Source organism: Kryptolebias marmoratus, linkage group LG11, assembly GCF_001649575.2.
Source record: "Kryptolebias marmoratus isolate JLee-2015 linkage group LG11, ASM164957v2, whole genome shotgun sequence".
NCBI lineage: Eukaryota > Metazoa > Chordata > Actinopteri > Cyprinodontiformes > Rivulidae > Kryptolebias > Kryptolebias marmoratus.
The window spans coordinates 18,359,553-18,374,074 of NC_051440.1; the positions used below are offsets into that span (position 1 = coordinate 18,359,553).

A 14,522-nucleotide genomic window follows, 5' to 3' on the forward strand; every position below is an offset into this window, starting at 1 on the left:
TGTTTAGGTGTTTAATAATAATTTAAATAAGGATTGGAAAACTTATTGGCTTTCCTCAGTCTAGATGCTGACATATATAACTGCACATTAATTATAAATGCTTGGCAGTTTTGTCACATTTGTAAAGTTTATTTTTGTGTGTAAGTGCTGTCTTTTACCACTAGAGTGAGTCCCTAAGCTATCAATCCGCAGTGCATCACAGGCTTTGCTTCACTGCTCTAACAAATGCAGGGAGTAGGTTATAATCTAACCTTAGACATGCATTTTCTAAAAAAAAAAAGAGCAAATTATAAGGAATGTTTAGTACTGAGGAAAAGATCAGGAGTTTAAATGCAACAGCGACTAATTGGCAGGTTATTAATTTAATTTATTGGGAGGCAAATACAGAAGGATACGTTTAATTAATAGAAGAAATAGCACAGGGGGTAAATCTTTTTAAAATAGCTGAGATTTTCCTAAAGCTTTACCATTTTCACTGGTAGAGTCAACTTTGTTTAGAGCCACAGTTATGCCCTTTGCCATGAAAGGGCACCCTAGCAGGAAGTGCTGTTAGGTTGACACAATGGTCATGGGGTCATAAAAATGGCAGCCTGTTTAATATTCAATGAAATCACACTCCTATCTCTAATTATTAATTTAGAAATCAATATTAGCATTTTTCTTAATACAAAAAATACATGGATAACTGCTTAGAAGATCCTGCCTTTGGCCATTAAATGACGACTCTGCTCGCCATAATTGGCCTGCTAATCATTAATACAGTGGCTCCCAAACCTTTTAGCTTTTGAATCATAAAATAAAAGCTGCAGAAACTCGGGAGCCTGATTGTTGCTGGATGACATCTACAAACTGCTAATAAGCCATTTAACAAAGAGCCTTTAGCGATTTATGACCATTTTCAAAACCTCTTTGTAGCAGATGAGGTTAATTAATATTACCGATTTTTAAAGTTAATTTGATTTCTGTAGATTTTCTCAGGACCCTCTTTTTGGTGTTTTACGACCCACTGTGGGGTCCGGGCCCTAACTTTGAAAACTGGTGGGCTAGTATGCCAAGGCCTGGTTGATGTCTATTTAAAAAATTTGCAATAATTGGCCAGATTAAACAATTAATCAGTCCACCATTAAAAGTATGTTTTAAGAAATAAACCTGCAAAAGGCACAAAGATGAATAAATTAACACTATGTGGCCTGCAGTGTAACTTGAAGGAATGCATATCCCCACTCCCATTTTTTAGGCTAAATAATCTTACGTTGAGAAAAGCAGATACAGTAATTTAGCTGTAGCTGTGACGGCCATCTTGAATTAGGTTGATTGAGCCATTGAGCCATTTTGGTCCAAACTTTAAAATAACGTTATGCACGATTTCATGCCCAGAGTATGTGTTGGGTATGACTCTCAGCTACTACCACGTCAAATCTTGGGTCTATGTCTGTAAGACTGACTGAGTTGTAGCACTTTTTGTGTTGTTTTGAGGTCAGCTGCGGCAGCCATCTTGAATCTGTTTGACCTAAAGGGGATCAACTGGACATCCAACGATTGAGTTTTGTTAAAATTCATCCAATGGTTGGTGACATATTTTGCTAACAGGCAGACACACATAAAACCATTATTGTGGATGATAAAAATTAGAGCTTAAGTTTATTTATTTATTGTGATTGAGGAGTTTTAAGCTGAACCGATCATGAGTGGAGCACTTGAAAGCAGCATCATGTAGCGCGCGAGACGACGGTTATTTATTTATTTTTCTTTACGCACTCACAGAAGCGGCGCGTGTCAAACTTGACCGTGTGCAAAGCTCCGCAGAGGTGCTGAAGTTGCGTTAATCCTCTGGATGATGAATGAGGACCTCCGGGTGAAGGGGGAGGCTACTTCCTCCGGTCAGCTGGTACAGCGGCGGACGGGAGGGTGGACAGATGTGACAGAGTTGGTTCGGACGTGGCTCCGCTGCTGACGGCGACAGTTCAGCCTCCACGATGGGCGCAGCGGCGGCTTGATGATTGACTCGCAGCGCAGAGATGAATGAATGAATGAATGAATGAATGAATGAATGAATGAATGAATGAATGAACCGACAGCACGGTTTGGTCCTGGGACAGTGATTTTTTTTAACCGAAAGGGGCACCCAAAGGTAGTCGTCCCCCACCACTCTCATTTCTGTTTCAATGTCCTGCCACTCCAGAGCATTTATGATGAAATATAAGCCCAACCAGACCAGGACGTACGACGGGGAAGGCTTCAAGAGAAGAGCGGCGTGTTTGTGTTTCAGGAACGACAAGGAGGACGAGGTAAGGGGCTGAAGTTTGAGATTTACACTTCTTTTCTTTCCCCCAAAACCTGCTCTAAACGCGACCCAAACCTCTACAGTAGCCTTCTTCGTCAGCCCAGTGCACTTGACGCAGGCGGTGTTGCGTTCACGTGTCCGCGTTTAATTGAGGCTGAACTTGACTTCGCTCAAGAGCCAAATATTTGACCCTTTAAACCGCAGGGAGTCCGAGCATGATTTCCAAGAAGAAATCCAATCGGCTCTTATTTCCCAAGAAAAAAAAGGACCTCCTTGTTTCCTGTACTATTGTTAGAGACACCACAGAGTTTTAACACTCATTTCACAACATTGCCAGTGACATAAAATATAAAGTTGGCACAAAGAGTAAGGAAATTTGTGTTTGGTTGATTATTTCTTTGTCGGAACAATGCTGCTTGGCAGTAAATCTTCTACTATTAGAAAGCCTGTTTATTTCCTTTCGAATGGTGCCACATTTGTGGTTTGCAGCCATGGAAATCTTGTCGAATGTTCGCCAATGCCGAACAGCTTGCTCTGCTCTCCGACTCGTTTGGTGTCCATTTATTGGTTTATATAATAAAAGTCCAAAGAGACGAGACACACTGGCAATTTACCACTTTATTCATTTAACAAAGCCTCGGTAGCATGTGGAAGAACCATACACAGCCACAGCAGCCTGGCTCCTCCTCCTCCTCCTCGCCAGCTTCTTCAGCCAGCAGTGTGGTTGTGTTGGTCACCCTGGAATGAACATTATGTGTTTTCCTAACAAATTTGGCACCATTTAATGGGAAATAAACAAACTTTCCAACAGTATATGATTTATTGCCAAGCAGCATTGTTACACCAAAGAAATCATCAACCAAACACAAATTTCCTCATTTTTTGTGCTGTTTTAAATAAATATTTCATCTTCGTTCAGTTACAGATGTGGTTTGTTGAGGATGCTGCTGCGTTCACACGTTTGTCTTCGTATTTTGAAGTCAAATCTATCCTGAAATGTGCTTCAAGAAGTTTAATGATTCATATTGTACGTATTCTAATTGTGCAACTTGTTTTTGATTCGATCATCCTGCTTTTCTCGTTGAAATATGTAGGAGGGGAAACGATTAAGATTGTTTTCCGTCCAGTGTTGAAATCGCCCGCGTCTGGACGGCGAACTTTAGTGTAAAACTCTGGCGTGGAAGGCGGCGGGCGATACGCACTCCTTCAAGGAGGGACGGGCCTTTAATTTGGAGGGTGGTGTCAGCTGAATGACGTCAGGGCCGCATGTGACGGGTGGGGGGTCTGAGAGCCTCTTACACACTGTGCCGAACGCCAACCGATCCACTGGGTGCAATTTATAGAAACAAGGTGCCGGCATTCGCTGTCCCAACAGATTCACTTCCCAGCTCCTTGTGCTCTCTCACACCTAACATCACATCACCACGGCCTTACCGCTCGTTTTTTACAACGTTTATTCTGAACGTCAGATAAAAGTTTATCTGATAAACTGCTGAAAGCAGCGCAGGACGATGACGTGGTCTCCAGTCTGGTCTGTCTTCACCAACAGCTACAGGTCTACAAACAAGCAAGACTGGACGGTTCCACAATGTGTATATGTACAGAAAAAAGTGGATTTTATAAAGTTTTGTAAGTTACTGCTAAGTGAAGTAAAATTCATTGTTCCAGTTGGGGTTAGGGTTGAGCGTCGACTCTTTGAGAATCGATCGGAACCGAGACTAACGTTGCGATTCTCCTGGAATCGTTCAAATTCTTAAATTTCGATGCCCAGAAGAAGAAACCGTCGAACACCAACAAAGAAGAATCTGCAGGAAGTGTGCGCCTAACCATGGACTGCCTTTTCCTCCAGCTCCGACCCTCAGCCTGGTGCCACACTGCATTCAGAATCAGGGACATAAAATACGTCTCATACCAACACCGAGGCGGCTAACAACTTATACTCGGCTCAACTCAAATGCTAATACCCAGCTAACGTTAGCGAGGCCGCTGACCAGACTCTATGATGTGCTGCTCCGTTACACCATGGTGTCCAAGGGGGAGCTGTCGGTGTAACAGAAAGGTGACGGCGTATATGTTGTCTCTTAAGAGAATTGGATCAAGAATCGGGAGGAACCGGAATCGTTCAAATTCAAACGATGCCCAGCCCTGCTAAATGAATCAAATCAGATGAATCAAAACAGGTTAATAGTTCTCACCCACCACTGAAGGCAGAGCAGGAATGTTTTTGTGTCTGTATGTGTTTATCTGTACTGTTAGCAAAATATCTCCTCAACCACTGAACAGATTTTAATGAAGCTCTCTGCAGGTAATCAACCACAGCCAGTCGACCTTATCCAACACACGCTACATGGTCGTCACATTTACAGATACTGAGCTAAAGTCTAGTATGTTAGTAGCTGACAGTCAGCCCCAGCACGCGCTCTGAGCACTAACACATCTCGCAAAATCTCATTTGGATGCCTAACAGAACCTCCCAGGTTTGATTCAAACGGTTATAACATTTCTCATCACAAGACGATCTTAGTTTTAACTCCTTCAAGGAAGCTTGTTTTGTACTTTGTACACGTCCACAGATTTGTTATGGAGGTGAAACGATAGTAGAAATGTGTTTTTTTTTTCTATTTTTTATAAAGAACCTATTCCTCTTCCAACACCTGTAGGTCGTCTGCTAATACAGATTTCGCATGGATTCCCTGTTAGGCCTGAAAGTGTGACTTTAAAACCCTTTTTTCAGCCCCGCTGTAGCCATGAGAAGCATTTGTCCGGGTTGTGATCAGACCGTGGAGCTGCTGGGCCCCTCCTCGCTCTTCCTCTCACCGAGGTGCGTGATGCCCAGTGGGGTCATTAACCTCCTCTGCTAAGCTCCTTGTTTTCATACTGAAAGGCAGCTGCTGATCCGGTGGGTTTTCGGAAAAAAAAAAAAAAAAAGCCCTGTAGCGGTGTGTGTGTGTGTGTGTGTTTGTGTGTGCGTGCCTACGTGCCTCACATGGGGCTTGTGTGAAATTGCTCATGCATGTGGGGGTTCTGTGTGTGTTTGCGTCGGATCAGGAGACAATCGGCAGTGTTTCTCTCGTTCCCCAGAGCTTTGCGCCGGGAGTCTAATGGACGTTGGGATTCAGACGGGGACTCTGCAGCTTTTAATTTGCTGCACGGTAAACATCATTGTTTACCGTGTGGCAAACATACCTCACCGCATAATTCGTAAACAAGGTCCGACTCGGCTCTTTGGGACGGTTCTGTTGAGATCCAGGGCCCTAAATTAATTTGTCAGCATCTTTTGAAACTTCAGCTCTCTAAATCATTTCCAGCACTGATGCCTTTATAAGGATTCAAACCGTTTGCAGACAGGTGGTGAGAGGTCTTTTTCTACAGGTTTGGTCAAGGAGCCATCTTAAATTCAGGTCCCTTAAGTGCAACATCACATCAATCACTTGTAGCTTCCATTTAAGCCTTTCTGAAAGAGTATTCCTACCCCTTGAACTGTTCTGAATTTTTACAACCATTTCTACAGTATTTCACCTGGATTTATTTTTTTACTGATAGACCGACACAAAATCAGCTGTGAAGTGGAAGAAAAGTGTGACCCGCGCCAGCAAAATGAGTCACAACAAGGAATTTTTCATACTGAGTTATTATTTTAAAATTCTCTGTTTCAAAAGCTTCAAAACGAGGTGTAGTTTGTTGAAATTTGGTGATTTATCACTTAGCAACAAGCTGGTTTGTTTATGTATGTGCCAATTTGAAAACTCGATTTTCATTGGTCTGGAGTGATGTCACCGCCGTATATTTATAAAGGGGTAATCGCCAAGGTTCACAATGATGCCAAACATTATACAAAGGGATTTCCCAGCAGAGAAAAATGGTCAGTTTCAAAAGACTTTTTAAGTTTTATAAGACAGGATTACTTCTGAAGACAAACCTGTTAGAAAACTTGGATTTAAAGGGAGATTAAGAAGATCATGTCTTATATTAGTCTGAAAAGTGTGGCGTGTAACCAGTAAATCGAGTCCATCTGTGTGTAATTTAATCTCGGTAATCATACAGATGTTCTGTAAAGGTCTTCATCATGATCCAACATCGTCATGAAGACCAAGGAACCCACCAGACAGTTTGGGGTCAAAGTTGAACTCTGAACGCCTCACGGAGCTCTGCTCAGTCCAACATCTAAGAATGAAAAGCATACGGCACTACTACAAACCCACCAGGACACGGTTGTCCTCCTAGCCTGACAGGTCGAGCCAGGAGAGCGTTAACCCCGACCCGAAGCCCACAGAGACTCCGGAGGAGCTGCAGAGGTCCACCGCTCAGGTGGGACAATCTGTCCACAGGAAAGCTGCTGGTCGTGTTCTCCGTAAACCTGAGAGGGAGGTTTTTAATGCAGGAGCAGAGATGACTCACGCCCACGTAGACAAATTATATCAACCACCATTAAGTCAAAGCATTAAAACAGGCAAACAGAGCCTGTTTTTGAGGGGTTTGTGTTGTTTGTGTGCAGCAGTAAACGTCACCTCCTACAGTAATGTCTGCGCAGTAGAGATCAATTTTGATTTTATGGACTCCGCTTGTCACACACCTACTGTGGCCTCCGATATCAGGTCTCAGCAGGAACGCAAACACTTTCTAACGGTTCGAAACTTCAGCCGAGACAGCTGGGTTTTACTAGCTGTTAAATGGATGATTTTAGATGCTGCTGAACACGGTGGTCTGTTGCTGGTAAATGATCCAAACAAGACTCACATGTGAACTTAATGCGGGTCGGTGCGATGCCAGATTGGGTTTGAGGTCGGGCAGCGGCATCACAGAGACACTTGGATCGAAAACAGAAGCCAGATGGAAATAGTTTAATGGCTTAAAGGAAATTTACCTGAAGATTTGTCTTACTTTTTACTGTTTGTTGCTTTATCTGTCAGGTTTTTAGAAGTAATAGGGTTTAAGTAACATATGACCACAAACAGGCCGAATAACCAGTTTTGTTGTGTGAAAGATGCTCAGTAAACTGAACCCCAGCATGCTGTTGTTGTGCTGTTTGTACCTGAGCTGTGCGACCTTTGACCTCTGGCCTCCCTCCTCTGCAGGTTCTGTTGGTGAGCAGCAGTCGACATCCGGACCAATGGATCGTTCCCGGAGGCGGGATGGAGCCCGATGAGGAGCCCTGCGGAGCCGCCGTCAGGGAGGTGTACGAAGAGGTGAGCCCACAGAACCAAAGCTGCCTTCAGTGCTCATGATGTTTGTATTTATATCCAAGTTTCATAATGATCTTTTTGGATAATTTGCAAAGATTTGATGTTACTACTGCTGTTTTTTAGTAATTAATTTGACTGATTGACCACTTTCTGCTTTAGTACAGCATGAAAAAAATGCTCAAATGCTTGAAACGTCAAAAATTTCTCATGAGCTTAGACAACCATGTCCATGATGAGCTTATTGTGGATGATTATACATAAAAAGTGCTACTTGTAAAGGATGCAAATACTGAATATAGTAAAAAGTGCTGAATGAGTGTGTGTGAAGCACTCATCCAAGTTGTACTGTACTGTTGCACATTGATTTGATAAGAAACTTTATTTTCTTTTACAAACGATGAGACACGGTGGGTTTTGTAATGAGAACCATCCTCTTGTTTCTGGTCTTCTTGAGTCTTGAGTCATATGAGGAGATTATTAAAAACCCGGGTTGTGGGAGGCGACACAACATTATAGAGACTACTGCTGATTTTAGGAAATTAAGAAGTTAGTTTAATTAGAAACAGAACTCAAGTTGTGCATGAACAACGATGGCCAGCAGAGATGCAAAAGTTATCGGTGACTTAAGATGAAATGTTTAAGATTTAAGAATAACAAGCAAATATGGACAGGATGAAGTGGGTTTGAAAGCTGACTGTATAAAGTCTCTCAATGAAACCAGATAGAGAATTACTGTAAGTACTTTACTTTTCATTATAAAAACTGAGCACAACCTCTGGTTTGACGCTCTGACATTCTGCATTTCTCCGCTCTCAGCAACGTTACATAATTTATGCATCAATTGTTTTCCTGTGTGTTTTTCAGGAAGAAATATTTGGCAACGTTGCGTAAGTGGTCAGTTAATGGGTTCTGTGGTTGCGTACGGTGGATTGCTGGGTGTTGGCCAACAGGTCAGAGAGCTGTGAACTTCTGCTGGGCGTCATATGATGTGCTGACAGCCTTTAAAAATGACAGTGACATTTAGGGGAGGGTTTCCAGTTACCAACACCCCTCTGCCTCCCTGACCCGACGTCTACCTGGATACAGACAAGCTGCTCACTTCTTACAATTATTGTTTTATTACCAATATTAAATGACAGATGCTTTATTCTCCTTTGAGTAACCAACACTGGCTGACCAGAGCAGAATTAAGGCTCCCTTATATTCCATAAGAAGTCGGTTTGGGGTCACGCTGTTGAGGCTTTACTCGGCCTTCCTTTTTCTCCCAATTTCAACTTTAAGTCGTGCTGCACCCGCTGTACTACGCTCCTAAAAACCTAAGCAATTACAAAGAGGGATGGACTGGCAGGGAAACTCGGGGTTTGTATGCAAGTCAAACAAATTAAAATTTCCTGAAACATGAAACTCAGACATTTGACTCTGTGTCCCCGTGATGGACTTACGACCTGTCCAGGGTGTCCCCTGCCTCTCTCACAGCGATGGCTGGAGAGAGGCACCAGCTCCCCTCGACCCGGAGAGCAGAAGGGGGTAAAGAAAAGATCGCATCAGCTTCCAGCTCAGTTTGTCTGAGATTCAAATCAATCCTAAATGTTTCTCAAACACAGCTGGAATACATGCATCTTGATTTTTGCTCCTATGTTTTCATTGTGGACGGCTCCTGCTGTTTAAATGGATTAGAGTTTCTGTTTTTAAGGTAAAAGTGCCTACTTTTCACAAGAAAACTGCAAAAATGTCTGATAAATTGGCAGCATTTAGTGATTTGGTTCACAGGTGTAGGATGAGAGTAAATTTCTTGTGACTGCTCAGCAGATTGCGTTGCTCCCCACAGGAAGACGAACTTTGCTCTATAAAAAATGTATCTGTGCTCGCGTTAAGCCCCCCCGTCTCATCATTCAGACTATGTTTAGGCCCATCTGACCGTCTCTGCTCTCTGTCGGCTCTGATCTGCTGTCTTAAATCAGGAAAAAAAACAAAACCTTTCCTACACATCAGGAGAAAGAACCGTTCCTCACACATGTCCGTGTGTTTTCATTGCTGCTGAGTTTTAGATTCATCAACCGTTGGATAGTTAAGTGAAAAAACAAAAATCCAGCATACCACACAGCATTGATATGACACTAAAGAAAGGATCATTTAAAGTTTTTTAACATCTTATCAGCCTAAATGCATTGAAGGATTATTCTGTTCTCTACCCAGGCTGGTGTGAAGGGAAAACTTGGCAGATTACTCGGGATATTTGAGGTAGGTTTATCAAAGCATGTTGAAAAATTACAATAATCTCACTTTAAAACACATTAATCTGGATGAAACCTTGTTTTATCACATCTAAGACTCCTGCAGAGAGCAGCAGACATGAAAGCCTAGTTTTGTTTTGAAGAGTGCATTTAGAGGACAGCACAGTTTTTTAAAAGTACAGTATAAAACATTAATGATATGTGCAGTTTATTTGAGAAATACATGAAACCCCTGTGTTGTCTTTGTGTTTTGCAGCACAATCAAGACAGAAAACATAGGACTTACGTCTTTACTCTTATTGTGACGGAAACATTGGACGACTGGGAGGACTCTGTTAATATTGGTATGATTTCTTTTTCTGATTTCCCCTTTTTGTCACATTATTGACTTATAAACGCTAAGTCTTATGTAACAAATGCAGCTGATTCTATTCAAGTAAATAGTCAAACAAAAGCACAAAGAAAAACAAATATTTATTATTCTGTTGGAAACGTAAAGAGGCCAGATGATATTATTAATTGTCCTGGAATCTCTGACATCTCTGTTTATATGCAAATTTCCTACATTTGCAAACGATTGATGATTTTTCTGTCATGTTTAGAAGAGAGGTTAGACCCAGGAATGCAGCCCAACAGGTTTAATAATGAAACAAAAAGCAAACCAAAAGGCTGGTGTGGAAGCACATCTGCAGACTGAAGGAGAGGTGAAGCCTGATTGAATGGACTGAGGCTGATGAGGGAAAAAAAAGGGAAAAAAAAACAGAAAACATCACAAAGAACAAACAGGAGATACAAACTCAAACCCAAAACTATTTAAAAAACCAACCAGGCAGAAAAAGATTCTGCCATTTTCTGCTTTTACTTCCTGTTTATCTGCTGCAGACTTTTAGGTGTGTTTGAGATTTTCTTTCTCCCCGGTTGGCTCTTGGCTCGACTTCGGGGATGCAGTCAGTCCTACGTTTCTTTCAGCTTTAGGTGATAAAATGATTCAGCAGGACTCCAAAGATCGAATAAATCTTCGGCAGAACAACTTCAGAATTAGAGAGACGGTGGTTATTTATTTATTAAGAGTTCCTCTGCTCAGTTAATACAGAAAACCAGTTGTTGCTAAAAGCTCCAGACATTTTAGTGCTTTTGTATAATCAGAATATTTCCACTCCTGGATAGACATCACATTGTTTTCTGCACACAAAGTGCTCACAGAAACTCATCCTTTGTTTAGATGCTTCCGTCTGTATTGTCCCATAATAAACGGTGCTCAGTTTTCTCTGTTTAGTACACTGTATAATCAGGATCCCTCGGCTTACTGCAGCAGCTAAAATTAAAGGATCTTTCTGTTGTTTTTTTTGTTTTTTTTTTCTATTGCACAAAAGTTTCTATTTACATTTGCTGTTTCTTACTGAACCCACGTGGCGTCCCGGAGCTCCGACAGACAGTTTAGAAAATAAATCGAACCAAGTTATGCAAGTTATTTTTTTGTCCTTGTGCATCTAAACACTTTGTGTGTTTCTGCTCAAAAACTGTGAACTCTTGAAAATGTATGAAAAAAGAAGCATAAACGAGGGTTAATGGGTTAATGTGGCTCTAAACAAACATTCAGAACTGGTGTGTAAAACGTGGTTGTGTTTTTATTCCCGTCACTCACAGAAATAGACTTCAGCCTGTTCACGTGGGGAGGTGTGTGTGTGTGTGTGTGTGTCATGCTGGTGGGGTTACTGTTTTCCGTGTCCAGTTGTTTTCCAGCTTTCGCTCACTGTTGGCCCCTCTGACGCCCCACACCGACGCTGTAACCGAGCAGAAAGGGGTTTGACGCTGCCGGATCGTTTTCCCCTTTTTCGGGGATCTTCAAGATTAGTTTTGTGGTTGTGTGTCTGACCGTAACCGGCCCTCCGTCAGAGTGTGTGTGTGTGTGTGTGTGTGTGTGGGGTGGGGGGGGGTTGGACTTTGGGTAAGCTTCAAGCTGACGGCTTATAAAACAAATAGACGATAAATTTACATGAAGAGTTCAGAGACTTGAAGTAAAGTCAGTGTCCTCTCTGACTTAGTGGAATCAAACACTTTCTTCTTGTTGGATCTGCTCTGACAACTCTGAACGGTTCTCTGGGCAGAAACTGTAAAAAAGAAGATGATTATTTAAAATATTTAGCTAAAAAGCCAGTGATTTGTGTGCAGCGTGTTGAAGACGGCATCAGGTTATTCAATTCATCCATAATGACTTTTCTCTTTTTTATCCAGGTTTTAATCTTTCAGTTTTGCACTTTTCCCATCCTATAATGTAAATCATACTTTTAATGCTTTTATTCACTCATAATAAGCTAAGTTAATAAAAGAGAATTGTAAAAAAACAACAAAAAAATTTATAAAAGCAGTGTGTGTGTGTGGTCTCTATCTGTTTACCTTTGCTGTAAAACTCTAAATTAAGATCCGATACTACCAGTAATCATCAAAAGTCACCCAAATTGTTTAATTTCCCTCGTGTTCCACCTTAATGCTATGTAATCTCAGTAAAAATACACCAGTGTGTTTAAAGTTTTCTGAAAGGCAATATGAAAACTCCTCAAATATGTGGGGGGAAATGAAACGTACTCTGCTCAGCTGAGACTGAAGACATTTTCGTGAAGACGTTACAGCGGCTTTTCCTGCACATTCCTCTCTGACGTTTTATACCCACGTTAGGAAAATCCAACAAACTATTTATTTCCACAACATTTACTACAAGAGAGGGAGTGTTTGTGTTGGTATAAAGATGAAGTCAAACTTCTGATACCTATTTATCACAGAGAAATAATCCATTTAAGGGCTGATCTTTAGGTTATTGTCTGTATATTCGTACATATTACTGTATTATCTGTTAGAAGGATGTAGGAGCTGTTAAAGGGATGGGATAGAAGACCTGATTGTTGGTTTATTGGTCACTAAGTGTGCTGTAGACCTGGTGTTATTTCACCAAGCACTCTGGGCTCCCTCTTGCTCATCACAGATTTTTCCTTGTGTTTTCCCGCAGGGCGGAAGAGGAGGTGGTTTGAGGTCGACGAAGCCATCAGGGTGTTGCAGAGCCACAAGCCGGTCCATGCAGAGTACCTCCGCAGACTCGCCGACAGCCGCGGCCCCACCCTGTGCTGCCCTGCGAACGGTAACGCCCCGCGGCCCCGAGTGGTGGACAACAAGGCGCCTCATACATTGTCCGTTCCTCGCAGGACTCAGACCTGTTCAACAGATAAGGTCCCGTAGAGGAGAGTTTATTTCCAAGAGGACACTGGGATGGCTGCGATCCGACAAAGACCTGACAAAACCTTTTTCACGTGTACAAAGCAAGGCAAAGCAGCTTTATTTATACAGCACATTTCAGCAACAGGGCAACTCAACGTGCTTTACATAAACCGTTAAAAAACGTTGTGACAAAGTGCAAAAGAGCAATGAAAGCAGGTAGAAAGATAAAAATCTATACGGACGCTCAAAGAAATTAAATCAAGCTCTGACTAAGAGCTGAGATAAAAGATAAAGGAATAAAAAAAAACATACAGCATAACATATTTCTTTGCTTTATTCAAAGGCAGCAGCGAACAGGACGATCTTCAGACCCGATTTAAAGGAACTCACAGTCTGAGCGTTCCGGCGGTTTTCTGGGAGTTGACCCAGAATGCGGCGTCAGCATGTTTGGTTCTGACTCTGCAGACAGAGAGCAGGTTTGATCAGATGATGTGTTATTATTATTATCAGAGATGTATTATGGACCCAGACTGTTTGTTGCTTTGTGAAACCAGCAAGAAGATTTTAAAATCAGAGCAACAGGAAGCCAGTGTGAAGACCTCAGAACTGGACTGATCGAGTCTCTCGATCCGCTGCGGCGTTCGACAGATACAGACACGACCCACTGGAGCGTGCGGCTTTTGGGTGGATATTCTTTGCACTCCGTGTGGATTTGAAGGTTCCTCTGTGGTTGCACGTGTTGAATGTTGGATTGGCGGCCCCCACGGTGCTGGTGCTGGGAGGTCTCGGCGTTTAAAGGAAGCCCAATTCCCACACTGACTCAGAGCTAAATAACGCCCTTCTGCAAGAGGACATTTTAGGAGGATTAGCCGAGAGTGTGGGAATATTTTAGTGCAATTATGTGCTTTTCTTTTAGGGAGGGAGGGGGGATTAAGCTCATGACACTCTTGGTTATGTTTTTTGCCCATAAAGAGCTGCTTTAGTGCAACAAGTCACAGGATAATCTGCACATTATCCACCGCATTGAGAGAAAACTGTTTAAGACATTATTTGAAGCGTATATTTATGTAGTTTTAAAGTCGTCAGGGTGAATGTTGAGCTACAGAACATGCCTTTAGTTAAATATCAGCTCTCACATAGTTGAACAGAGCTGACACAAATTATCAGAGTGATTCTGGACGGCATAATAACACATTATTTTTGAAAATTAAACCTATGAAGAGCATTTAATTGCTTTGCTGTCTGTATGATAAGACAATCAGAACCTTGATTTATAGGAAAGCTAGTGTTAGTGTATATTTTAAGTGCCTTTAGTAAACAGTGCCGGAACAATACAACTTTAAAACGTGCCAAAAAAGCTCTTTATTTTCATACTTTTGCTTAAATTTATTTCAACCATCATTTTTTTTGTGTGTGTTACAGTTAAATGCAAAGTGTGGTATTGAATACAATTAATTCACCATATTTAAAAAAAATGCGTGTTTGTATGTGTGACTGGAATATGCTGCCGTGCTGTATGCCTGTTTTGAAATAAACACATGTAGTTTTTGTCGCTTTAACGCCTGTGTGTGGTGTTTTATGCGGGCGGACTGGGAGTCCGGCTGCCCAGCC

At 41.9% G+C, this 14,522-nt stretch overlaps 1 protein-coding gene across 1 annotated transcript; it reads left to right on the forward strand.

The window, feature by feature from the left end:
- Positions 1-1,795: 1,795 nt before the first annotated feature.
- Positions 1,796-14,470, forward strand: nudt4a (nudix (nucleoside diphosphate linked moiety X)-type motif 4a). The gene is given in 6 exon segments (XM_017422974.3): positions 1,796-2,288; positions 7,360-7,470; positions 9,664-9,708; positions 9,958-10,045; positions 12,706-12,876; positions 12,879-14,470. Coding segments are annotated over 6 exon segments (582 nt in total). The 5' UTR covers positions 1,796-2,165; the 3' UTR covers positions 12,923-14,470.
- Positions 14,471-14,522: the final 52 nt, after the last annotated feature.